The following is a 27,586-nucleotide window of genomic DNA, read 5'->3' as shown; positions in this document are numbered from 1 at the left end:
AATATTATACATGCAAGAATGTAGAACAACAGAAATCATTCCTTTTATACCATCACATATATTTGAATCATATGTTAATGTAAAAGCAAAACCATTTGATTGCGGCATACATGTCACATGTTTTACGCTAAGCCTTGTCTTTTTATTTCTCAAATTAGACCTTTTTATTTCAGATTAGCTTAAAATGACTCTTGATTCTTGAAATGTTGAATTAAGGAGATATGTAGAAAATTGTCAATAATATTTATAAATGATATTTATTTTAGAAATGTGCATCAAGAAATAGAGTTATTATTTAAAAAAAGATCGCCCTCTTCTGTGTGATTTTTTATTGCAGGGTCCTGTTTCTCTCTTTACACCCAAGCTAATCTAATGTATGACACCAAAACAAATGTAATCATGTTATTCACCATACAGAAGCACTCTGTAATTGTGAATTAACGAGTAACACCGCACAGGAATGGAAAAGCTCCCTGTTGGCGTGGTGTCATCTACAAGAACATTTTTAGAACACGTACCCCTGATTAAAGCTAAAGATCAGACTGGCGTAGCACAACGTTTCATGGATCAGATTTTATTTATTCAACAAACATGTCCACTTCCCAAAACCATGGAGAGAACACCACACATAACAGAAAAGGTGGGATCTTTCGTCTTCCACTGTCTTTTAAAAAGGAGTCGAACCCAATAACCCAGGATCTAGAGTTAGCTTTTACTAGTTTTAGACTAGACATTTGTGATATTGTCTTTACACTGTTTGAATCTCTCACGTTACCTGCAATTAGCCCGCGTGTAAGAATTTTGCAATAAACCTTATACGTAGTCTACGTATAATTTATACTGATCCATGCCTTAGCCACACAGAACACAACTGTAACAACCAACATTATGTGCTCAGCCCCAGAAGTCTGACAGAGACTAATTTCTGCCATCGAACCCTGTTTCCGAGACTGCCATAGATGATGACCCTCCCCTGCTGTTTATGTGGAAGCGTAGATGAAGAGCAGGGTACTGGCCAGCCCCGTCCCTCCAACCAGCTCACCTGTACTCAGCTGGCGGACATAGTCAACAGCTGCAGTCTGGAAAAAAATGTTCAACATCTCTGCCAACTTCACTCGCATAAAAGCTACTTCATGAAAGAAGCACAAAACGGCAGCGTCAGGAATGGACGCGGCTGCCTATCGACAAAAAACGAAGCCTCATTCAACGACCAGCGTTGTTGGGTTATATACAGCATTTCCATAGGAGTCATTGGGCAACCACTGATTAACCAAACATCACAGGTCATTGAGATCACTGAAAAATCATTGGAGGTCATTTCAGGTCAGTGGAAGACTTTGAAGTCATTGGTAGACATTTGATGTCATTGGAAGACAATGTCACATAAAGACAAGGTGGAAATTGGAAGTTATCGGAGGACATAAATTGGAGGTCAATGGAAGACATGGTAGAAATTGAAGGTCACTGGAAGACATAGGGGAAATTGGAAGACATTGGTGGATATTGGAGGTCACTTGAAAATATGGAGGAAATTTTAGATCATCGGAGTTAGATAATTGAAAGATTATCAACAGATCGTTGGCCCAGCAAAACCTTTTAAATCATTGAGCGGTCACTTTAAGACCTAGTATTAATTTTTTGGACGCTCAACTGCCTACATGCTACAATTTACTCACCTATGCTGTAGCATCAGCCTTTTATGCAGCTGTATAACAAGACACCCCCATCAACGGTAACCCCCTCCTATACATGTGTATAGTGTAATGGGAAGAGTTTGGAAAAGACTTACCTGTGCAGCGGCGTCAGCCTTTGAGGCGGCTGCATGACAGAACGCTCCCCACCCCTTCTGGACAGGTTGGAGGATGGCGGGGTCAACGTCCCCTGCCCCGGGCGCGCTCCAGGGGCTCACAGCCCAGTTACACACGTCCTGCACCGACCGCCCCCACTCCTGCACAGAACATTATTCTGAAACTTCAACATGTTGAACTTTGGGACGTCTGTGGTTTCTTTCATTATGACATCATTCATATAATGAACAGTTTATGCTTTACAACTCCTTGTACTAGTCTGTCCTTGGTGCTGAAAATTGTAATACCCCTATATTATATGTTCTGAGTCTGTCACCCTTTTGTTCCAATAACCCTACATTTTGACTATCAGTGATAGTGGAATATATTGCAGCCCACAAACACGAAACAAATGGGACGTAACAAATGAGATATAACAGAATAAGGAGATATAACAGAATGCGGAGACCTGGTCCATGTAGAGGTTGGATACAGAGATGATGGGGATGACCTGGATGCCCACCAGGCAGGCATGACGCATGGGGAACTCGTACGGCCAGCAGGGCCAGTTCAGCGTGTAGTAGAAAATCGCGTCTTCAGCAAACTGGCCTGCAATGCGCAAAGTCTGGGTAAATAAATAACCATCACAGGTATCACTTCTCTTCTGGGTTCCTTTATGTGCTGAAGATGCGAGCTCAAAAGGTGCAGCATCCGAATCCAGCCCAACGAACAATTTCATATAACCCTAACTAAGTGGTTGGGTTTACCTAACTGCTTGTGGCTATCTGAGCATATATACACAAGATCATAAATGTAGATGGTCGAAATGTCAACTTGAAGGCCTTGATATATCAGGAAAAGGTCCTACATGAGCCACCAGACTGCGGCATGGCACCGATGAGCCCAGACCTTGCCAGACCATTGCTGCTACTGCAAGAAGTACATATCAGTAGATATTACGCCTTACCTATAGTGCCGTAAGTCTTGATGTACTCGGGGAAGATGTGCCTGTTGTAGTTCCTGACGTGCCAGTAGTGACGTACCGACCGGATCTCCGTGGCCAGGGTCAGCTGACCTACCTGCTTCATGACGTCATCACCCAGCGCCTCGCCCAGTGCGGCCAGGCCATGGTAACAGTTGATAGCCTGCGTACAAGGACAAGGTAGTGCACAATCAGCTCGTACTAGAAATCTGTCATCATCTTCATCTCGAGTTGATCATTCAGACCAACAGGTTATAGCCTGAGAATAGGCATGCATATGATACATGCTATCGCTGGCCTATTCAATACTGTAATAGCACGATGATCGTGCATCGCGGCCGTTGCAAAACGTTACCCTCTGTCTGACGGTAAGATTGATTGAAGACCTTTATTGCACATTTCCACACCGGACTAAGTACATGTCACAACAAGACTTGTTGAAAGTATTCAGTTAACAGATGCAAAATGAAACTATCGTTGGATAAATCCAATTCATTTCATGGCTTCATCACTAGCAATATTAATACCAGTCCTTGTGTTAGCGTTAGGTTAGTGTTAGTGTTAGAGTTACTGTTAGTGCCAGGGTCCCGGGTGGACGATTCTGTCTGTCTCACATGTTGCCTGTATTCCAAGACAATGGGGTACCATACTTTGTGTCGGTGTTAGAAGTAGGGCAAGAGTTAGAGTTATATATAGAGTTCCCATCCACCTCTGTGGACGACTCTGCCTGCCGTGCCCCTCCCACGATGCCTGTAGCCCAGGACATCCCCAGGTACCAGTCCTTGTGCCGCACCACGGGGAAGTGTGGGTCCAGCGTGCTCGGGTTCCCAACGTCACGAGCCACAGACACGATACGGGCGAGGTGATCTGCAGAGAATTAACGAGTAACAAATATGACTTCATTTCCGATGTATTGTATTTAGTCCTAGCTTACACATAAATAAAGCAGGCTGCAGCTTGATCCTAGTGGTTGTGTACTTGACGATACGTACAGTTCATTGTACCCTACATGCGCAGATTATCTACAAAATTACCTCCAGCGTGAGCCCGTGGCAGTGGTCGTTGTACTTCATCTACCAGTTACTGTAAGGACCTATATGTGCAGATTGTCTCCAGTGGGTACCCAATGGTTGTGATATTTGACGTTACAGTTACTGCAGCACCCATTGTACCTTACATCATACTTGTAATACGTGTACAGATTATCATTAGTTACCTCCAGTGAGTGCACAATGGTTGTGGTATTTAACGTTACAGTTACTGAAGCATTGCACCTTACATCACAGTACTTGTACAGATTATCATTAGTTACCTCCAGTGTGTGCCCAGTGGTTGTGGTACTTGACGTAGTACCCCAGTGCGTACAGGAAGTAGCCCAGGTGGAAGTGGTGATCGCTGTACATCGGGAAGCCGAAGTTGGCGTGCGGGTCGAAGTTGTTGGGGTCAGAGCTGCCGATGAAGAGCCCGCCCCACACCGGGTCGTACTCCAGCTTGTTGGCGGCGCTGAGGGAGTCGTCGATCCGCAGCCACTTCTCCAAGCACCTGCCGAGTACACACTCAGGTATTCTAGATCCCAGTGCCATGTTTTGACACCCCTATGTTCTGAAACCCCCATGTTTTGACCCACCCCCGGCACCCCCTACATCTCGACACCCCTATTTTGAATTCGGAGTAAGGATGTCGGAACATAGGGTTGTTGGAACATAGGGGTGTCCTAACATACGGGGATTGATGCATTAGGTTATGTCTGAACTTAAGGGTGTTGGCATATAGGGCTGTCGGAAAATTCTGATGTCGGAACATTTGGGGTGTCGGAACATTGGGATGTCGGAACATTAGGGTATGAGAACATACTATATATTAGGTGTGTTGAAACGTTAGGTAATAACAAGGAGAATTTGCCACCCGGAGGGTACCGATATGTCCAATGTGGCGTTCTAGTTCATGGACTAATGTGGGGACATTGGGGTGTCGGAACGTTGGGATGTCGGAACATTGGGATGTCAAAACATAGGGAAGTAGGAACATTGGGATGTCGGAACATTGGGATGTCGGAACATTGGGGTGTCGGAACGTTGCGTATCGTAACATTGGGATGTCGGAACATTGGGATGTCAAAACATAGGGAAGTAGGAACATAGGGATGTCGGAACATTGGGATGTCGGAACATTGGGGTGTCGGAACGTTGCGTATCGTAACATTGGGATGTCGGAACATTGGGATGTCAAAACATAGGGAAGTAGGAACATTGGGATGTCGGAACATTGGGATGTCAAAATATAGGGAAGTAGGAACATAGGGATGTCGGAACATTGGGATGTCGGAACATTGGGGTGTCGGAACGTTGCGTATCGTAACATTGGGATGTCGGAACATTGGGATGTCGGAAGATTGTGATGTCGGATGATTGTGATGTCGGAACATTGGGATGTCAAAACATAGGGAAGTAGGAACATAGGGATGTCGGAACATTGGGATGTCGGAAGATTTTGTGATGTCGGAAGATTTTGTGATGTCGGAACATTGGGATGTCAAAACATAGGGAAGTAGGAACATAGGGATGTAGGAACATTGGGATGTCGGAACATTGGCATGTCGGAACATTGGCATGTCGGAACATTGGGATGTCGGAACATTGGGATGTCGGAACATAGGGAAGTCGGAACATTGTGATGTCGGAAGATTTTGTGATGTCGGAAGATTTTGTGATGTCGGAACATAGGGATGTCGGAACATTGGGATGTAGGAACATTGGGATGTCGGAACATTGGGATGTCGGAACATTGGCATGTCGGAACATTGGGATGTCGGAACATTGGGATGTCGGAACATAGGGAAGTCGGAACATTGTGATGTCGGAAGATTTTGTGATGTCGGAAGATTTTGTGATGTCGGAACATAGGGATGTCGGAACATTGGGATGTCGGAACATTGGGATGTCGGAACATTGGCATGTCGGAACATTGGCATGTCGGAACATTGGCATGTCGGAACATTGGGATGTCGGAACATTGGCATGTCGGAACATTGTGATGTCGGAACATTGGGATGTCGGAACATTGGGATGTCGGAACATAGGAGTGTCGGAACATAGGAGTGTCGGAACATTGGGATGTCGGAACATAGGAGTGTTGGAACATAGGAGTGTCGGAACATTGGGATGCCGGAACCCTAGTTCTTGTGTGTGATTAATTTTTCACATTGCAGAATCTGCTTTTGACTCTGGACTTGTAATCACTGCAACAATTCAGGTTACCTTGCTTGAGGTTCTGTTCGTTAGCGCAGCCGACCATCAGTTAAACGCGCCTACCACCAGCCAAACACAGCGAACCTAGTCCCTGACCGACTCCTGGGACCATATGTATAGTAGCAGGGTAGCAAAACAAGGCACGCACTGTACAAGCAGATGCCCGTCTACCTGCGTATCTTCTCGTCCAGCTGATGGTAGTGGTTGGTCTGGAAGGCGCGGGAGATGCTGGCCAGCCTGGTTACCATGGCGATGTCCTTCCCCACACCGTAACTATTACTCTGTGTGCACACGTGGTCCAGCGACACACTGCTGCTGTCCGCCTGGATGGCGTCCAGGATCACCTGCGGAAAAATGTCAGTCTGTCGGCAAACGGGCTCCTGGCATGTAAGCAATATCTCAGTTTATAATATCTCACGATTAAAGATTTCTCGATCAAAATGTACTTTTCCGACGCCAAAAAACAACCAAGACGTAAAAAAATGCATATCTTTAAACTATTTGGAATAGCTTATCAACAACAACAACAAAAAACAAAAACATTCCGACGTTCTCATACCTGTAGTTTAGCGGGATCGCTCCTGATCTGACTTACGGCGACGGGGTCAGGGTCCATTCCGGCGGGGGGAAGCGGCTCTTCCATCAGCCACTCGTCCCCCACGTATCCCTTGAAGGTGAATGGTGTGGAGACTAGCGCGCCGTGTGCAGCAAGCAGCTCTTCCTGAAGTGGGGCATCAATTATGAGGTCCAGAGATTTGAGTTCCTTCAAATGTACTTTCAGTATTTGCTCATGATCAATGGTCCCAATAATTTTTCTATAACCTCTCATTGACCACTCAGCCAAGGTTATAGTGGTAGAGTTCTTTCTGTTTGACGACATAAATCTGCTAGCGCAACAAATAGAAAGAAACGTAATTGAATACCTTGCAAACGGAACAAATAGCTACAGTAAAAGCCAGTTAATTGCACAACGGATTAACACACACTTCTGTTAACTGCACGAAATCCCCAAACCCCAAACCAGGTCCAGCAAGATAACTTCGCATTATTGCACCAGCCGGATAATTGCACAAAATTCATTGGCAAATAGACCGTGCATAGCATTGCTAATTTTCAACTTTCTTCCAATGTGGAAATTCACATATAGGCTGTTTTCTTTTGGTCTATTTTTTCCCCCTCCAGCTTTATTCCACCGACGATACAAACTTTGACCACACCAGCCCCGTGGCAAATTGCCCACCTGATGCGGTACGGCAATCATCAGCAGGTCCTCCCGAGGGTTGCTACCAAAGAAGTCGCCTCCGCGCTTGTTCCACCGGAAGTTGATGTATCCCGTGTTGCCGCTCGCACAGGAAGTGACGTCAGGTTGGTAGGGGTACACGCCTGCATACTGGTCCAGTACGCGTGCGCCGTCCAGGTCTCCTCGGGCCGTGCTGCCAACATACACCAACTGATGGGCAAGAGAAATGAAAAAAAAAGCTTTAAAATAAGACTAAATATAACAGGAAGACACGTTGAAAATATATAAAAAGGGACACTTATCCTTAGCATTACTATTATTTGAGCGACACTATCTAAGAAGTATCATGAAGCGTAAAACTTATCATAACTTACATCATCAGAACAGAAGCTAACTTTTACTGCGGAATAAACGAAACACACGGTCTCATTAGCATGTACCAACACAGTTGTCCACATTACTATAGTGTTCAATGGTACATATTGAGCTAGGAGGTGATTCCGTTACAGGTACAGAGAACTGTGCCGGGGAAGGGGTTCACGTCAAGAAATTCATACTTTTATCTGGGTCCAGGGAGCTAGCTGCCTTTTTCTTGAATTTATGGTGTTTATGCATAATAACGAAATGGAGAAGGCTACATACTTTGCAGTACAGAATTAAGTGGTGGAGTGGGGTTAGCTGAGTGTTGTATGTCGAGATCTGTGCAGGTAATGTTTCGCACTGCTTCATTTCTAACTGCATTTATATAAAAGAAAAAGCGTGCTGTCGGTGGTATGATTGTGTGTATGTGGTCCTACGTTTCATGCTTTAACACTGGGGTTCAAGCGCTCCAAAATGACCATACCAAGGCAACAGCGCTAGCTCTGAGCTTTTGGTGTTGTGGTCTGCACGTTGGATTTGTAATCTGCCGCCCAGGGTTTCTTTCTGTTCTACTCGCCCCTCTTGCGTTTCACTGGTTCCCACGCCAGGAATCAAACCCGGGCCTTGGCGGTGAAATCGCCAAATCCTCACTAGACCACATGCGCTTGAACCCCACTTTTACAATACTGCTATTGCTGGTCCAACCTGCATGCTGCCCGTGAACTTCCCGCCTCTGGCTGGGGAGAATCTTGCGCCGTTTGCGTCAACAGACAGCGTCATCTCATCGGAGAAGTACGCCACGAACTTCCTGGTCCTGAACAGGGTTATAGTGGTATATGTACGGTTAGCTATTGGTGAGGTGTTTGGACACGTTTATGAGATGTACATTGTCTTGTACAAAAGTAAGCATTTATATTAATAGATCACAAATAGCCAACTGGTATTGCTGGTCACGGTATTATGATCATACCTCTTTCTAAGTTTCAAAATTTAATACAAGAAATTACGTCAACCTACAGTCTTAAACAGTCTTAAACAATTTTAAATCTGCAGAGTCCGACCTATGGCTGAGTTTGTTCCCGGGTTCCTCCAGTTCCAGCACGAAGGTGTTGCCGCCAGACAGCTGCGTGCCGCTACCTCCACACTGGTACTCGTACGGCTGGGTGTCCCAGAACGTGGGTGGGTCCACAAACTTACCCAGTCTGTAACAACATCAACATCAACAACATTCACCACACTGGTACTCGTACGGCTGGGTGTCCCAGAACGTGGGGGGGGGGGTCCACAAACTTACACAGTCTGTAAAAACATCAACAACAACATCAACAACAACAACAACAAAGTTCGCCACACTGGTACTCGTACGGCTGGGTGTCCCAGAACGTGGGTGGGTCCACAAACTTACCCAGTCTGTAACAACATCAACAACAACAACATTCACCACACTGGTACTCGTACGACTGAGTGTCCCAGAACGTGGGTGGGTCCACAAACTTACACAGTCTGTAAAAACATCAACAACAACATCAACAACAACAACAAAGTTCGCCACACTGGTACTCGTACGGCTGGGTGTCCCAGAACGTGGGTGTGTCCACAAACTTACCTATTCTGTAAAAACATCAACAACAACATCAACAACAACAAAACTCGCCGACTTGGTACTCGTACGGCTGGGTGTCCCAGAACGTGGGTGGGTCCACAAATTTACCCAGTCTGTAACAACATCAACAACAACAACAACAAAACTCGCCGCACTGGTACTCGAACGGCTGGGTGTCCCAGAACGTGGGTGGGTCCACAAACGTCCCAAATCTGTAATAACATCAACAACAAGACCGACAGCAAATCAAAACATAAACAACACCAAGAACAGCATCAACATCAACACCAACATCAACATAAACGCCAACATAAACTACAACATTCGCTGCATTGGTACTCATTCGGCTGGTGTCTCAGAACGTGAGTGGATCCACATGATTACCCAGCCCGCATCAACAACATGAACAACACCAAGAACAGCAACAACAACAATATCAGCGCAAACATCAACAACAACATCAACAACAACATTCGCTGCATTGGTACTCATACGGTTAGGTGTCCCAGAATGTGAGTGGATCCACATGATTACCCAGCCCGCATCAACAACATAAACAACACCAAGAACAGCAACAACAACAATATCAACGCAAACATCAACAACAACATCAACAACAACATTCGCTGCATTGGTACTCATACGGTTGGGTGTCCCAGAATGTGAGTGGATCCACATGATTACCCAGCCCGCATCAACAACATAAACAACACCAAGAACAGCAACAACAACAATATCAACGCAAACATCAACAACAACATCAACAACAACATTCGCTGCATTGGTACTCATACGGTTGGGTGTCCCAGAATGTGAGTGGATCCACATGATTACCCAGCCCGCATCAACAACATAAACAACACCAAGAACAGCAACAACAACAACATCAACGCAAAAATCAACAACAACAACATCAACAACAACATTCGCTGCATTGGTACTCATACGGTTGGGTGTCCCAGAATGTGAGTGGATCCACATGATTACCCAGCCCGCATCAACAACATAAACAACACCAAGAACAGCAACAACAACAACATCAACGCAAAAATCAACAACAACAACATCAACAACAACATTCGCTGCATTGGTACTCATACGGTTGGGTGTCCCAGAATGTGAGTGGATCCACATGATTACCCAGCCCGCATCAACAACATAAACAACACCAAGAACAGCAACAACAACAATATCAACGCAAACATCAACAACAACATCAACAACAACATTCGCTGCATTGGTACTCATACGGTTGGGTGTCCCAGAATGTGAGTGGATCCACATGATTACCCAGCCCGCATCAACAACGTTAACATAAAACAGCACCAAAACAACAACAACATCCTTTGCTCTGGTACTGGTGCGTCTGTGTGTCCCAAAACGTTTTTGTGGTGTGGCTTCAAATCCTGTCTGCGGAAATAAGAACAGAAAGTAGGTCCACGACCTCATACATTCGCCAAATGGTTTGAATTTTTTCGAGTGAAGTATTTATAAATTTTTCCATTTGATTACAAATGTATGTAAATAAGGTCCTGATTTGCATAATTTGTCTCGGTCGATCATCCTCTCTATCTAAGAGGCACAAGCCCAAAGTCTGAAAGTCTTATCGTAGCAGAGAATGCCATTTTAGTGTTTCTTCATTAATTTTGTGAATATTAAACTAATTTGCATGATTTATGGCTAATAATGTTCACCTTCACTAAGCTTCATAATGCTGTAAGTATGAAATGCTGATCATTTATCACTATGGAATTTTAACATTTTCTCATTGATTATGCAAATGACCTTCGTTTTCGTGACCCCTACCCACCTACAATATATCATCAGGATCCATCCAAGACTTCTTGAGTTATGCTGTTAACAGAGAGACAGACACACAGAAACAACCTTCTGGCGAAGGTAAGCGAATGTAATAATTAGGTCAACAACCATACTTTGGAAAGTTCGGAGACAAAGAGGAGGCATAGGGAGCTTACCTGTGAATGGCGTAGTATACCACGCCCTCTGGAAAGTTGGAGACGTACTGCAGCGTCTTCCCGTCTGCAGACAGACTACAGGTGTCGCTGGTGCACGAGATCATGGGATGGGAGCTGTCCCAGGCGTCATCTGTGTTTGCTGCCACCTGGCGAGGAGGAGACTCGCAAGTAAATACGAATACGTTGTAATTGAAGTCCCGCCTGGTACGATTTTATGATGGAAATGGTTTTGTTCTTCCAAAAATACAATATTCCGATGGTCTATTTATTGCGAAGCAGAAACACTTGACATTCTTTGAGAATTGAAAGCAAAGACGTCTCACGAAAATCACAACTTATGGGTACATGCACTGTCTATCGGTATGGTATGAGATGCATTAAACTCACCGTTTATCATATCTCAAAGCACTCGGATTTTCTTCAGTAAAATTCAGAGTTTTTGTCTACATCTTATCCGATTTGGCACTTGCATTTCAATTCATCAGTGAAACAAAATCCCAACCTGAATCTCATTGATGCCGCTCAACGGATCGCTGAACTGCAGTACCAACGTGAAGCGCTGGAAGCCGCCCCCGATGTCAGTGCAGGAAGGAGTTCGACAGATGGTCTCGGCACAGGCGGAGAGTTCCCCTAAGGGTCCTGGTGGGACCACGGGAGGAGTGGTGGTGGTACCGACGGTCGGCCGGGTGGTGGTGGTACCGACGGTCGGCCGGGTGGTGGTGGTACCGACGGTGGGCCTGGTGGTACTAGCGCTGGTAGTCGTGGTAGTTTGGGAACCTGCGGGAAAGAAGTTTCGTAGAACATTTACAGAGAATCACAGTCAGTCTTTGAGAATGCAAACTGAATTTCTTTGAGTTGGAAACAGGATTGAATGAGTCAATACCAGAATGAGTCAATACCAGAAGTATTCGTATGTACATGTAACTGTTACGGGTATTTAACCTGGTCAAAAAGTTATGTAATTGGATGTTGACATAAATCACAATTTCAAAAGTTTTCGATTGATACTCAAACGGAGAAACGAATATCGACCGTTATAACGTTACTCGCGTATTTAAACAAATTTGATCTGAGATGTCATGATTTGATCAGATGCCATGATCTAACTAGTGGCAGTGATTCGTAAAGCTAAGGGCACAACCCGTCTGCCCTGTACTGTACAGCCCGAACGTTTTCAGAAATACGTGGCTGGCGTGGCCTACCACCCCCCCCCCCCCCAAAAAAAAACGTTCGGCTTATAAGGTGGAGCCTTGGTGCATATTTCAGAAAACAGAGTTTACCTGACCCATGTAAAACTACGAAAACCTCACCCTCCTTTTTCAGCACTGGAACACAGTGCTAAAGATGGCTTTAATAGTACAGCACTGGATTTCCAGTGCTGAATGTTCGTCAGCACTAGTTTTCCAGTACTGAGGTGCTCTCAGCACTGGAAATGCCGGCTTCAGCACTGGAAACCGAGTGCTGGAAGAGAGGAGACTCTGAGATATACAGTGATTTGGAATTACAATACTTCTTTTGCTCTTCTAAAAGATTGCCGGATTACAAACATCACCTCTCTTCATATTCCGCTGATATCTATCCCTTATGTTGAATTTGCGCCCTTTTACTACTACCGCTCTCAGTACTTTTTAAATGACATCTATCCATTATACATCATACATATATTATTCACTTTCAATAACACAAGGAATGGATAGCACAACTTCAGTTCAGTTTCTTTGCACAAAGTAACATATTTTTCCTTTGAATTTTATAGTACGTCTGGTACCGCTCTCAGCACTGGGAGATTCCTGTGCTGAAAAGACGTCAGCACTCGTTTTCCAGTGCTGAAGATTTCACAGCACTGGTTTTCCAGTGCTGAAGTGTCCCTGAGCACTGGTAAATCCAGTGCTGAAGGCGAGGTTTTTGTATATCAGCACTCGGTTACAGTGCTGACGGCAGTTTCAGCACTGGTTACCCAGTGACCTTTGACCTGGCCCGGCCCCGATTTCAGCACTGGAAAACGAGTGCTGAAAGAAAATCAGCACTGAAAAACCAGTGCTGAGGCCGTTTAGACAATTAAATCAGCACTGGAACACCAGTGCGGAAGGTGAGGTTTTCGTAGACTTGCCTGACCCATCGCAGGTGAAGTAGTGCGGATTATCAATCCAGAAGCCAGCTGGGGAGACGAAGAAGCCTATCCTGTTGATGGCATAGGCGAGCTGTCCCTCCGGCACGGTGGCGGTGTAGGTCACGGTCAGGCCGTCAGGGGTCATGGTGCAGCGCGTGGGGTTACACGTCAGCATCACGTGCGTGTCGGACCACCTGTCCGCGGAGTCTACAGCTACCTGGGGAAGTTACTAGTAGGTAGCAGCCAGATTCTCAATGACATGAACGATATTCTACAAGCTTGAAAACGAGCGAAGTTATGCTGTTGAAAGACAAATGGCACCGAAAACATAACCTTCTTGGCAAAGGTAACAATGAACTCAATGAACAGCTATAGATCCACTTACAAGTCATGAGAGAGAAGATAGATGTTATTTACATCATTCATGATCACAGCTATGACACAGCCGGGATAAGAGTGCCTTGGGCAAATTAAAACCAGCTTGTGACAACTTAAATATTGAACAGCGTTGGAATTTACCTGAATCTCCTCCATGTATGGGACTGCAGTGCGGAAGTCCATGGTCAGCTGGAACTGCTGTTGCCCGCCACCTAGCGGCTGGCAGGAGGGGTATAGGCAGATCTGTTCGGCACAGGGTGCCCGGGGCGACGGCTGCAGGGTGCTCTCCGCTGCGGCAACGCACAAAACATAACTACTTAATCAGTAGTTATCACAATCTTCAAAAACCGCGACCAGAGACTGGTGGTGATACAGGCTTACTGGAACCTTTGACCCTTACTGACGTCATGTGTCGACAATTTGGTTAACGCAATGCTTTGGTTTACTAATAGTTTCCTGTGGATGTCATCTACAATTCTGTCTATCTCAGAATTTTACTATGGTATAGGATCTAAACCTATTTGGCCCACAAGAAAAGTCATATGTACGTTAGAGTACATGGAGGAAGACACGAGCCGTTCTTCCTGATGAAGGATTAAGTTACAGCAAGGAGCTTATATATAATATAACCTCCTTGGTTACAGCCATTGAAGTCCCTCTGTCTTATCTGTCTGAGATGGCACCTACCTTCCCTCTTCCTTGAGCAGGTGACGGTTAACGGATTGGCGTTCCAATCCCCCCAAGGAACCACGAACTTCCCCACGACGTTGAAGGCGTACGCCATGGTCCCGCCTACGTTCGATAAGTCCGGTTTGACGCGAATGGTGCGCCCGCCATCCTCCATGCGGCAGGTGGCGGTATCGCAGCTGTGCATGTGTCCCGAGAAGGCGCCGGCGGGTCCGGCCGCCCACTGCACCTCGCTCATGTCGTCCACGGCTTTAGTCACGTGCAGGGTCAGCTGCAGCTGCCCGCCGCTGCACGTGGCCTCCCCGAAACCCGAGCCGCCGTCAGCCGCTGACAGGGAAACAATTATGGTTTTCATGATTTTGTTTTGGGGTAGCCGTTGGCCTACGCGTATACGATGTCATGATAAAACCTTGTTCCACTACTACCTTTCTACTCTCGGAAATCAGAAATACATATATACATGTATATATATACGAGACGAAAGCAAGCAACACAGTTAGACGAATAGAAACACAGGGGAAGACTTGCAAGTAATATGAAAAGAACGGAGAAGAAAAGTGAAGAATACCCTTTCTTACAAGAGATTTCTGTAGGACAGCGGAAGTTCGTCTCCACTCCATCCACGGCGCTCAGGCAGTAAGGCGCCAGCACGGGGTCCGCTGCAGTGAACAGGTGCGTCAGGAAGGGGGCGCCTCTGACCAGAGGCACCTCCATGGAGCCCTCTCCGTTCGAGAAGAGGAAGTTGGCGTGAAGCTGTCCGACACTCGTCATCACGGGTTCTCCGCTTCCCTCTATCCCCACACGGACTCCGGAGTTACCTGGGCGAACAGACGAACATCATTCTGAAGCAAAGTGGAATTATACTTTCCAGAACAGAAATTGGACCAACCCAACTTTTCAGCTGACCAACTACGGTCATTGACTGAGCAATCCACCGCTTCTGTGACGTCAGGCTGTAACAAAGGGCCCGTAATTCGCTTTCCGGTGGATCATAAGCTGCAGAAAATTTATGGCGTCCCCCGTCCACGCCCGCGAAAGATAAGTTGAGCATCACTATCAGATCGAGCTTATCAGATAGAAAATATGGGCAAATAAATAAAACCCGATTTGGGGCTCACCATCGGCTTCTATCGCCACACGGACTCCAGATTTAGCAAAGATCAAATAGACCCAAATTACTGTTTTTCCGGATAATGAACCAATGACTGCATATGGTTAAATGACAAGCAAACGATTTCGTTGATGGAATTGTCTCGACGGCTTAGACGTTTAAACTAGTAGCTTAGCTTTTAGAAATTTGTCAGTATGAGGTATACAATGTGATTTAAGAAAGTTTTCCCAGCCCACCTGTAAATCCTGCCTTGGGCGCGCCGTCAGGCCCGGACACCATCTGCTTCATGTTAGTGCCCACACTCACCACCTTGTCCCACGGCGCCCCCTGGCGACTAGGTGTCTGCTGCATCATCTCGTCCGACCGCTCGGTGGCGTTCCAGCGGTCCAGTGTGTACGCGTCGTACGTGATGCCCTCCCGCGACAGGACGGCTGGTGGGACGACAACACAAGTAGGTCAAGGTCAGGGACATGAAACCTACTGGTAGGATCGATGACGTAGGCAGGAATGTAGTACAGTCACATAGCCAGGCGACTTTGACCAATTAGAAGTCTCCATTTCATACTAGTATCATGGTAGTTACCTTCGCCAAAAAGGTCATATTTTGGGTAGCGTTTGTTTGTATGTATGTATGTATGTATGTATGTATGTATGTATGTATGTATGTATGTATGTATGTATGTATGTATGTATGTAGAAGACCAGCATAACTCAAGAACGCCAGAATGGACTGTATTGATATTTGGTATGTGTGTAGGTCTTGATGAGACCTGGAAACGATTAGATTTTGGGCCCCCTAGCAACCTGTTACGGCACTGCAGTGGAACTTCCTGGTTTTATATCTCGAGTTCTGAACATGCTGCGGCTATAATTTTTGAGTGGTAGACAGCTCTTGATGCCTAGCGGCTTGTTTTGGAACTGCAGGGCAGGTTTAATGTCAGGCTTTCAAAGGGAATAACTCAAGAAGAGGTTAACGGATTGTTATGATTTTTGGTATGTAAATAGCTTAAGTGATGCTTCATATAATGAAATATTAGTTATGCAAATTGGTATCTAATTTGCATAATTAATTATGAAATTTTGTAAACATGCTCAGTTCCATTATAGGACCATTGTAACATGTGACATTTGTAACTGACAAGGAGAAGAATATTGATTGATGTATATTATGCAAAATAAATACCTAATGTGCATAATTAATGAGAAAATGCTATAGTTTCTTAACATAGATTGTGTACGTCTGTTTTAATACTAATATCATGCCGTAACATAAATGTGCCACAAGTAGTGAATCACAAATCTCAAATGATCATCAGTTATTACATGAACTGACCCGTTCGACAGTTCCATTCTTTCTGTTAACCTTTGTAGGAAGTTTCTCTGTTAAAAAAATGCATACGGTAATACGGTCTTAACATGAAACAAGTCTTCTGCAAACATGACGGAGTGAAATTAATAATTTCAAGAGAAGTCAAATTTGCTATAACCACGGAATAAAAGCATCTCATTCGCTTCGCTCACTCGGTGGTTTTATTCGGTGTTGATATCAAATGACCATCCGTTGTAACATGTATATATACAGGTCGGTCGGGTCATTAACCCGAAAGCGGAATACATGATGGGCTCCAGACATAAACCGATGGGCGGGAAAGCAGCAACCCGACCGTTCGGTCAAACACAGCACTTTCAGCCACAACTGTTCGGTCAAACACAGCACTTTCAGCCACAACTGTTCGGTCAAACACAGCACTTTCAGCCACAACCGTTCGGTCAAACACAGCACTTTCAGCCACAACCGTTCGGTCAAACACAGCACTTTCAGCCACAACCGTTCGGTCAAACACAGCACTTTCAGCCACAACCGTTCGGTCAAACACAGCACTTTCAGCCACAACCGTTCGGTCAAACTCAGCACTTTCAGCCACAACCGTTATGACGTCAGGAGCAAAGGCCTTATCATCTTGTTTAAACCTAACACGGCGTGTTGTGACTGATACAGACACGTGTCGTCAGGTGCGAAGTTTCGTCATGTTGATTAATTAGATATTTCCCCGTGACTCAACTGTTAGTGGCCCTCACAGTTGAGCTCCTGGTTCTAATTACTTGGTAAGGCTAACGTCACATTTCCACAAAGGGGCCCGGCTGGGTATGTTAAGGCGGCTGCCGGGCTATTTTGGGTCTCGGGCGGGGCCCCGTTTGATTTCAAGTCTGACTTGGGGTTGCAACGATGTTCTCGCATTAGCTTGCTCTTTAGCGTATCGTAGAACCCAAACATGGGTCGGCGCCTCAACCAGAGCCGTACCCACCAAATCTCCTTCTCTGGCGCTGATGTTCCGCTTGTCTCTCTTCTTCCGCTACCCATGTAGCAAGAACAAGGATGCAACGGTGACGAGTCGTCGCCACCCTCGGCCAGTAAGCTGAGCAAGCGGCACGTGCTCAGCCTGTCGGTTGATGTGCAATGGCATTTTCCGATTCTACTAGTGTTAATTCCACGTGGCACACTTCGACAGGGACCATACAGTTACCTACACGGGGTTAATCGGCCAACCCCCTGTCAGACTCCTACGGGGTACCCGGGGACAACCCCAGGGCAACTCACGGGTGCCTGAAGGACATCGAGCGATAAAGGATTAAAACATACGACTATTCGACAGAAGCCGCCGGAATGCCCGCCGGAGCCCCCCGGGACCTCTAACGGGACGCGTGAAGAAAAAATGATTTGTGACTATGTGAGCCGATGTCTACCCGGCTTCAGAGCCCGGCCGGGGTCTAGATCGGTTAGACACCGCGCGGACCCCTACTCTCCAAGCAGAGGTTAGGCTCCGGCTGTTTTTTTTACGTTTTTTTAGTCGTTTTATCGGGCTTTCTATTTTTTTTATATCTTGCGGTGTCAAAACCTAACTGGCTGGCGTACTTCAAGAAAAATGACAAAATGGAAAGCCCGATAAAAACGACTATAAAAAACGTTTAAAAAAAACAGCCGGAGCCTAACCTCTGCTTGGAGAGTAGCGGACCCACTGGGTAATGTGACGTAGGGTTAACTGGGAGGCGTGGTGTCAGGACATATCGTTGGGAGTTGCATCGTATTTTCAACTGAACGTAAAATGATCTAAAATGGGAGTCTCGTATTCGGGGAGGTACCACGAGCACGTTAAAGGGAAATGGCTAGCAACCCCTCACTATAAAAACTACCCTGCTACTGAAACAGGAAACTAACTCTGACATATGTGCCAGTAAGCACTACAAGGACTACAGCAACAACAACCTTCAAGTAATCAGTAAAAAAGATGCTTTAGGGTTAAGACAGAGGGAAACGTTGAATGTGTTACGCCGAAGGGCAGTTATACCGGCTATATAGATACGTAGGGAAGTTGGTTTGAAGTTAATAATTTGCGAAAATAAAACCACAGCCACATCGCGTCGTTTTCATTTTTACACGGGCAAACAAATGTGTCCTAGGACACGCGCCGCGCGTCGAACGTCGTAGGACATTTTTAGGACAAGTCATTTTTGCCTCTTGTAAACTGATCCTAAGATCATTATGATTCACTACGTAAAGCGGTGTGCTAATTTCGTGAGTGTGCGATATCTCTTATAATTAAATTTTGTTAATAAACTTAGCGTTTACCTACATGTAACGTTACATTCTCTAAATTAGCATTTACCTACATGCACGTGCACGTGCTTTTTCTACATTGCCCATTCTACACTGTTATATCTGCGCTTACCAGAGTACGGGAAGAGTCTCATGGGCGCGGTGTGCGGTTTGATCTGGTTGGTGGCAAAGTGTCCGGTGGGCAGCGGGCCCTGGTCGCGCATCGTACCGACACGCTGCGGCGGGGCCTCGGTCTGCAGGATCCGGTTCACCCCGAAGATGCCCGAGACGTCTTCCGTAGAGAATGTCTGGTCCTCCAGGACCACGCAGCCGTGGGGTAGGGCCGCATGGCTCTGCGGGAAGAGGCACGCCAGCAGCCCGAGGACTATACTCCAACGGCCCGGCATGTTGTACGTACCTGTGAGGAGATGGGCAGAAACGGCTTTAATGGTTCTAGCTGTAGCAAAATATAGCAAGGAACCGGGAGTAGTACTCTAGCTGTAGGAAAGTGTATCATAGATAAAAGGGAACGCATTACATAAACGAATACGAAAAAAAATCCTCTACTCACCCTTTCTTTTCAAATGAAACATCTTGCGCACATGGACAGGTATGTTACCTGGGAAGTCCTGCAGGTGCGGTACCTGCCCTGTTACCTGTGCACACACCTGTGCCCGACACCGGACGAGATAACGCCGGACAGGTAAACCCTCGCCTTCACAGCGGGAACATTTGTGTGTCAGAGTTCAGGGACTTTTAATACAATTCTTACATCACTAAAATTAAGGAGGGGATTAAACATCCTTGCTAAAATGCTGTTACCCCAAAGAGTTACCCCAAAGAGTTACCCCAAAGAGTTACCCCAAAGAGTTACCCCAAAGAGTTATCTATATGCCGGGATATTGCATGTTACTGTATTCTTATGTACGCTAAAGCTGTTACGTTTTAGTTGTTTACGTTATATATTCTTAGCACAAGACAAAAAATGTAGTCAGCAGAGACTACGTGCTGTTTCTGTACTGCCCTCGGGCATGAGCTTGCAACAAAAAAAATGCAATAAACATTACTATAATATTTGAACGATATAACAAGAAATAACGTTCAACGATAACCATTAGTGTTAGCTGTAAGTACAACCCATGTCACATGTACATATACATAGGGGAAGATTATCATGCACGAAAGTAGCGCTTGTCTGGATTGAAAAAAAGAAAATAGAAACATTGAAAGGCTACTGCTTTATGTGTGTATATCATAATATCATATAAGATACGTATACGCTTTGAGGCGGAATATGAAATGGCAGATCCTCTCCATTTCAAGAACATACTTGAGTTTTTTTTCCATAGTGTGAATTCTGCGGCAGTTCCAGCCTTTGTAACACTAGACCAGAGCCAAATCAAACTGGCAGCAACTTTGGACCCGGGCGACCATATTCAGCTGCCTCTCAGCTGATCTCTTTTCATGTAATGACACCACACCACACAAACGCCGTGGGGTCGTGTAGCGAAGTGGCAGGGTGTTTGATTCAGAACCCGGAGGTCCTGGGTTCAAATCCTCTCAGTTCATTGATCTCGTGCCTTTCTGAAAGCATTTTACACGGCTTTCTGGTGAAAATGAGTAAATACCTTCGGTTAGAAACGTCCCTCGAATGGGACTGAAGAAGAGTGATGCATGTCATTCGAAACGTCGAGAAGTAAATCTTCCATATTTTCCAGTTGTAGAGATTGAATTGCCTTTAGATATTGTTTACCTGGATGTCTAACCTTAGTGAACGTAACCAGTCAGTAAGAACAAATTGAAAGAGAAACACAAGCCAAAAACAATAGCTTTCAGTCTGTGTAACAGACAAACAAGCAAACAAAGACGCCAAGTTTTCACTACCAATTGGTCTACACGTCGTGCGTGTGTCCAAATCCATGTCTTCATCAACATCTAACGTTATAGGAGAAGACGAGATTTCCACAAGCTGTTTGCTGTGACACATCTAACGAAGGTCTGTACAAACATACGACAAGGATTATCTCAACAATTCTTCCTGGATTTAATGAATAACTTACTGTAGATCAAGGTCTGCCAAAGCAACGTTACAGACTAATAGCGGTTGTTTTTAGAGATGCAAGTTGATATTGTGTTCACAATCTGTTCCTGGCCACTCGGTACATCCTGGTGCCATGGCTGGGCGGGCTCCAGACATACCCCTCCGGAACCTACGGGCAGACCGAAACAACACCCCCGGGGTCCACGGGGTCAGAGGGCCACAGGGCACCCAACCAAAGCTGACCAGGGGAGGCCGACAGGTAGAAGACGTCATCAACCAGCTGCACGCCAACCCCTTTTACAACTCCAGGGAATCTACCGGTCAGTACTGCATTCATGGTGAAACGTAAAGACGATGATAACCGTTCATGATTTAAAATGACCTCCAAGACAATATTAGGTTTACAGAATAGACATACAATGGAAGTTTATTGCAAGTTCCTGCCCGAGGGCTAATTGCAAGTGACAAAAAATGGTAAACAGTGTACATTTAGTAAGCAACTAACTCTGGTGATACATTCAAATAAACTAAACAAAGCAAAACTTAGCTACTGGGTTTGACTTCTTTTTCGGAGACAGTAGAAGACGAAGGACCCCACCTTTTCGACAATGTGTAAGTTTGTGATATTAAGAGGAAGGTAAACGTAAGGAGATAAGGGTGGAATTTGGTGGCCTCTCTTAAAGGCTCCTTTAAAGAACCCGCCACATGTGCGAACATCCACCCGAGCGGATCAAACCATTCCGGTGTCACAACGATCTCGCCCCCCCCCCCCCCCCGAACATTGCTAGTACTTCTCGGAGCTCAAGAGCAGCTGGTTACTACATATCAGGTGCGCTATACGGCACCTGGGAGTAACATAGTTGGTGTGTTACCTGGTACCTATATGGCACCTTATTACCGTAAGATGTCATACCTCGAAAGTCGATACTATATTGTTCGGTGCAAACAAGACATTTAAATGAAAAAGACCATTTTTGGCAGCTGAGGTGGTATAAGAAACAGTGCTATCGCGAACGTATAAATGAACACCGTCTATGGTACGTCAGCTATATGTTTTCAATTTGTCACAGTGTTTTCTTTCTTGTGCTGGGAACATTTCCAAAGCACTAAAAAAAACATGTGGATAATAGTTTCCCATTATAAACATTATCTACGCGCAAGTTGATATACCTGTTGCTAAATGGTACACAAACACTGGTAAAGTACCAGTCTTAAGAGAGGGTCTGCATGCCTTTTTCCGTTAAGCGTTACGAGCCATTTTAATTCACCGTTAATCGTTACCGACCCGCTCTAATTCAACGTTAACCGTTATCGGTATATTCTTCGTGAAGCGTTATTGGTCGTTTTAATTCAACGTTAATCGTTATTTGTTATCCCGAATTCACCGTTAAGCGTTACCAAGAAATTCTTCGTAACCCGTTATACTATACACACGAAGTCAAATGCCAGATAGAACCCCTGAAAATGCAGGAAATTGCGTTTCAAAGGGTCCAGATTTCAAAATTTACCGATTTCCCGGCCTTCGGCGCTGAACATGGCGCTGAACATATGTTGCGGAAGCGTCGCCCTCAAACCTCAGTTATCACTCATACATATTTCAGTGTCAAACATAGCTTAGTTTCGGACAGAAAGTTCTCCTAGAATGCAGAAAATGAGGTTTCTCCGGACCTCCATTGCGACGGCTAAATTGTGTCTTTGGCGCTCACGACGACATGGCGAAAATATGTTAGGGGCGTGGGTTTTCGCACCAAAAACTTTTCTCTCTAATAAAATGTCATTTAATTTAGCTTCGTCTTACGGCAAAATCTGCCCTTCAAAATGCAGTAAATGGCGTTTCAGACGGTCCAGATTTTAAAATTTTCCCGGACTTATATTGCAACGTCTCGTGCCTTCCGAGCTCGAAATGGTAAAAATATGTCGGGGCTCTTGGGGTGGAGGCCAAAGCTACGAGTATAATCATGTGTAATTTTATGAAAATGTTAAAATCAACCTAGCTTAGTCGGTCGGCAAAATTTGCCGAAAATACAGGAAATAGTGCGCATTTAAGAGGGTCTTGATTTTAAATTTTTTCGGCGCTCCATGTGCTGAAATAATAGTTCAATCCCCCTATAAGAAATTTGCTGTCGCCGTCTCTGTGGCGGGCCGGGAACTCTGCCTCCGTCAATTTACAGATATCATGGACATTGTCCCTGTCATTCCTCCGAGTTCTGGGCACCTTTTGCTTCTCACAATGCATTTTCACCCATTGATATAAGTACTCTAGCGTTGTATGAATAGGAATGCAGGTCAATGTTACTATTATGCTTTGTAACTCATTCTGAATTTACCGTTAAGCGTTATCGGGCCTCCTGAATTTACCGTTAACCGTTACCGGGCCTCCTGAATTCACCGTTAAGCGTTACCAAGACCCCCCCATGCAGACCCTCTTAAGAAACACGGGTAAAAGCACCAGTTCCTAAATACCAGAAAAACAGTCATGTTGGAGGTGAAGATACCCCTTGGCCAGGTGCATATTCCAAAATGTGCGTTATTCTAATGATTACCTTATTTGCATAATTAATAAAGACATTACATAGTTCTTTTGTGGTCAATTCATAGTAGAGACTTCATATTGGTGATATATAGATTGCTTAAGGACAGGTGAATACAATGAAATATATTTTATGTCGAGACTCAGGTATATGCAATATGGGAATACAAGGGACCCAACCCTCCTCGTCTGAAATAAGTTCAACTATCTTATTCCCATGTAATTACGTTAATATTAATACTATGGATTTTGAGTTATGTATCAAACTCGTGTACTTGTATCATTCTGAAACTGCATTTTGTGATTTATACCAATCAACTTCTAAAATGTCATGTAAACGCTTCTGGGGGGGGGGCGAAATCGCTAAAGGGGGGCGAGGTAGGGGGCGAGATCACTATCCGCGGAGGGCGAGATCGCTAGTGATTTCGCCCCGTGGGGCGAGATCGTTAGTGATATCGCCCCCGGGGGGGGGGGCGAGATCACGGGGGGGGGTCGAGATCGCTGTGACACCGGCCAAAAATAGGGGTAGGGATTCCAGGGAATCTCCCGAGCAGCCCTCGTAACCCCTGCTTCGCCTATTGGGTCAGTTAGTCCTCACTCATAGTGAGCAATTGGGCTGGTCTCAATCATGATGTTTCTGACCTAGGGCTAAGAGTTGCTGTTACAGTTACAATCGTGTAACCCGTAACCTTGAGTGGCCTTCAGGCCTTGTTACGTGGTGACCATTGAGTAAAAAAAAAATACAGTCTAATATTTCTTTTACGTTGTAACAATGTTCTTCTACTGTAACGGCTATTTGTAAGGAGTTATTTTGAAAAAAAGAGCGTCAGCTTGTAACGGGTGTGTAGCAGGGTCCATCTGTACAAGGCGCAACCAATCACCCTGATAGATATGTCTAAATCTAATGGATCTACCTAACTCTGTTATTGATGCTAAATTACTACAGTTTCTGAAAACCCCAAGTATATTTTTACAGAAGCGATTATGCGAGATTTCGATTGGGGAACTGTCATTGATGGATTCAGTGCCCCAAATTTCGCATCCATATAAAAGGATTAACTTAACTATAAAAGGATTGGTTTAACGTTAATGCAGGAATGAAATATTTTAGCAGTCATTTTGGTGAGACCTGTGAACGGTTCTAGAGTGTACATAGCTTTGCGTGCTTTGCGTGAAAGCTGTTTTTTGACCAGGGAAAAACTGCCCAATGAAGTAAACTCTAGGCCCAAGTAACAGTAGCAATGAACGATGTCCACTATTGCTTCTCCGAACAATAATTTTTGTTTTGGGAAGGACCGGCCGGATTTTTTTGTTTTAGGTTAACATCAAGTTTCCACTTGACACAAAAGTTTCGTAATCTATTTAGGGCATTTTGCAGTCCTGTATCTGATCCAGAGGAGATAACAACATCATCTGCGTATGACAGGCATGATACTAAAAGGTTGTGTAAAGAAGGTGGAGAGCATTCAGCATCATCAAGTGCTGAAGCACATGTACAATGTCGTTCAGAAATAAATCAGAGTAGGGCTGAAATTGCAGCCCTGTCTGACTTCCAAACAATGGCGTTAGACCAGTTGAGGTTTTAACATGTTTGGGGGGTTGCGTACATGCATTGAATTAGCTTATAGAAATTACCCCCTACTCCCGAAGATAATAAAATTCTGTGTTGAAACAGACCGTGATAATGTCCCCGGAGACCGCGGTCCAAACGGCCACCAGGGTAGTAGCGAGGGACAGGGGGCGCGCGGCTCTAACGAGTCTTCAGGTCAGTACTGAGTATACATGTGTTTTTTTATTTATTTATTTCTATTGAAAGAGAAAATGTTTGTAATGATACAAATAAAGGGACGAGGACGAAGTGACGACGGACTCAGGTTGCACCCAACTTATTTTAGCGCCGCCACTAAATCAAGAATTGAAAATAATACACAGAACTATAATAAAAATAATTATTTATATACAGTGAGCGTGAGTCAACCCCCCTGGCGGAAGGAAAATAAAACAGAGAATGATACCTGAACTAAAAACGGTTTGTTGATATAATGTAAACAAGTGTCGCATTGTGAGCTGTCTACGAAGCCATAGTCCCCGGGAGACTGAACATGAATAAGCTTGCCTGCGAGTAAACCGCGCGGCGACGGAACGAAATCAAAACAATGGTGGTGGGGAGGTTCACGCACGTGTCTACAGGGTCATATTAGGCGGATCAATGTAAAAATTGACGTACATCAACTTTTTAATGAGTAAACTACTGGAAAATAAAGAATTGAGAATTTTCTGATGCTGAGGGATAGTGGACGTACATTTTGGCTTGTAAAATACAATAATACGTTTGACAAGTTTATTGCAAATTCTTGCCCGAGGGCTAATTGCAAGTGACAAAAAAAAACAGACAAATAATGGTAAACAGTAAGTTATTGGGTTCATTCATATAAGACTTCATCTCCGAGCAGATGTTGAGTGGAATAAGGTCGAAACGGTCGAACTCCCGTGAAAATAGGATACATTGTTTCCAAACTATCACTGTATATATGTTACAGACGAACCAGACGGAGAAAATGGCTGGCGGAGTCGAGTACGTGATTTTCTGTCACGCTCCCGGCTGGTCAACATTGTAAAGGGGACCGTCGTCATGGCAACGTTGATAACATCTCTAGCACTCATCCTGGTGCAAATCATCACTCCAAATCCGGATTTTGATGTGGTAAATTTCTTTTTGCTTCCCCCTTTCTTCTGACATTAGGGTGTGTAGCTTTTAAATGAAAAGAAAAATGCCTTGGCGTACCTTCATCAGCAAAGTTTTTATGTAGCAAATGCCAAGCAAGAGATAAAGCCAATTCATCCAGAAATTAAAACATGTTGGCCAAAACGTCTATTCCGTTTACTTTTGACACAGCTCGTTAGCCGATCAGCACTGGTCGGCCGTCTTCAGAAACAAGTGTTCATCCTCGGGAATCGTCTTGAAAACCGCGAAGCTGCCGTCAGGCGTCTGGAGGACGCCATCTCCACCCTTAAGGAACAAGCTGAGAGCCAATCAGGATTCGTCGGTCCTCAAGAAAACAAAGTATCTGTCTCCGAGAAGCGACTTGACAACAGCTCAGTACTGGTCAACAACAGCTCAGTACTGGTCAACAACAGCTCAGTACTGGTCAACAACAGCTCAGTACTGGTCAACCATCTGGTGGACCGTCAAATCCTCACCCAGGACCACTCTGCACTGGCCGGCCAGTTCAAGAACGCGCTATCAACAGGAGAGGGACCTACTAATCGTACGTACCGTCCAGAACTAGTCCACCTTTTGGAGAACCGAATATCCACCCTGGCGGAAAGCTTTGCAAACCATACAGCCATTGTCGGCCCTCTTGGAAACCGAGTATCGACCCTTGAGGAACGCTCTGATAACCATGCAGCCCTGATGGGAACTCTGAAGAAGAAGCTAATGGTCCACGAAGATCGCGGTAAGAGCTGCTCAACACTGGTCAACCTTCTTGAGAACCGCGTGTCCACCTTTGAGGAACGTCTAGAGAACAACTCAGCGCTGAGCAGTCATTTGAAGAACGAGTTCTCAACCCTTGTGGAACGCCTTGAGAATCGTACAGCACTGGTCAGCCGTCTCCAGGAACTTCAACTATCGAGTCCAAACCACCCCAACGCTGCGCTCTTAAGCCGCCTGGAACAACAAGTGTTGACCCTGGAGGGACACAGCAAGACCCGCTCAGCGCTGACCAGACTTCTGGGGGTCCAAGTATCGACCCTTGAAGAACGTCTCGAAAGCCGATTGGCACTGGTCAGTCGTCTGGAGAACCAAGTATCGATCCTTGAGCAACGCCTGGAAAACCGCGAAGAACTGTCCAGCCAGTCAGCCCTTGGTCTTGACCCGGACAAGAAGCAAACAGCCCATGACGATGTGCAATCAACAAAATTCCAACAGTCGAACC

At 45.2% G+C, this 27,586-nt stretch overlaps 1 protein-coding gene across 1 annotated transcript; it reads right to left on the bottom strand.

Moving 5' to 3' along the window:
* Positions 1–179: 179 nt before the first annotated feature.
* On the bottom strand, positions 180–19,749 carry LOC118403455. The gene is made up of 20 exons (XM_035802174.1): positions 19,649–19,749; positions 19,211–19,495; positions 15,719–15,913; positions 14,950–15,189; positions 14,372–14,698; positions 13,826–13,974; positions 13,307–13,523; positions 11,699–11,973; positions 11,197–11,342; positions 8,679–8,819; positions 8,323–8,431; positions 7,258–7,467; positions 6,577–6,738; positions 6,189–6,361; positions 4,082–4,311; positions 3,479–3,636; positions 2,755–2,932; positions 2,257–2,396; positions 1,790–1,948; positions 180–1,079 (listed from the first exon to the last, which is right to left on the bottom strand). Exons 1-20 carry the CDS (start codon positions 19,668–19,670, stop codon positions 981–983), a joined length of 3,615 nt encoding a protein of 1,204 aa, XP_035658067.1. The 5' UTR covers positions 19,671–19,749; the 3' UTR covers positions 180–980.
* Positions 19,750–27,586: the final 7,837 nt, after the last annotated feature.

The sequence above is a fragment of the Branchiostoma floridae genome, chromosome 2 (assembly GCF_000003815.2).
Source record: "Branchiostoma floridae strain S238N-H82 chromosome 2, Bfl_VNyyK, whole genome shotgun sequence".
Lineage (NCBI taxonomy): Eukaryota > Metazoa > Chordata > Leptocardii > Amphioxiformes > Branchiostomatidae > Branchiostoma > Branchiostoma floridae.
Note: the sequence above shows the minus strand (reverse complement) of the source record. Positions and strands in the feature narration are given on the sequence as shown.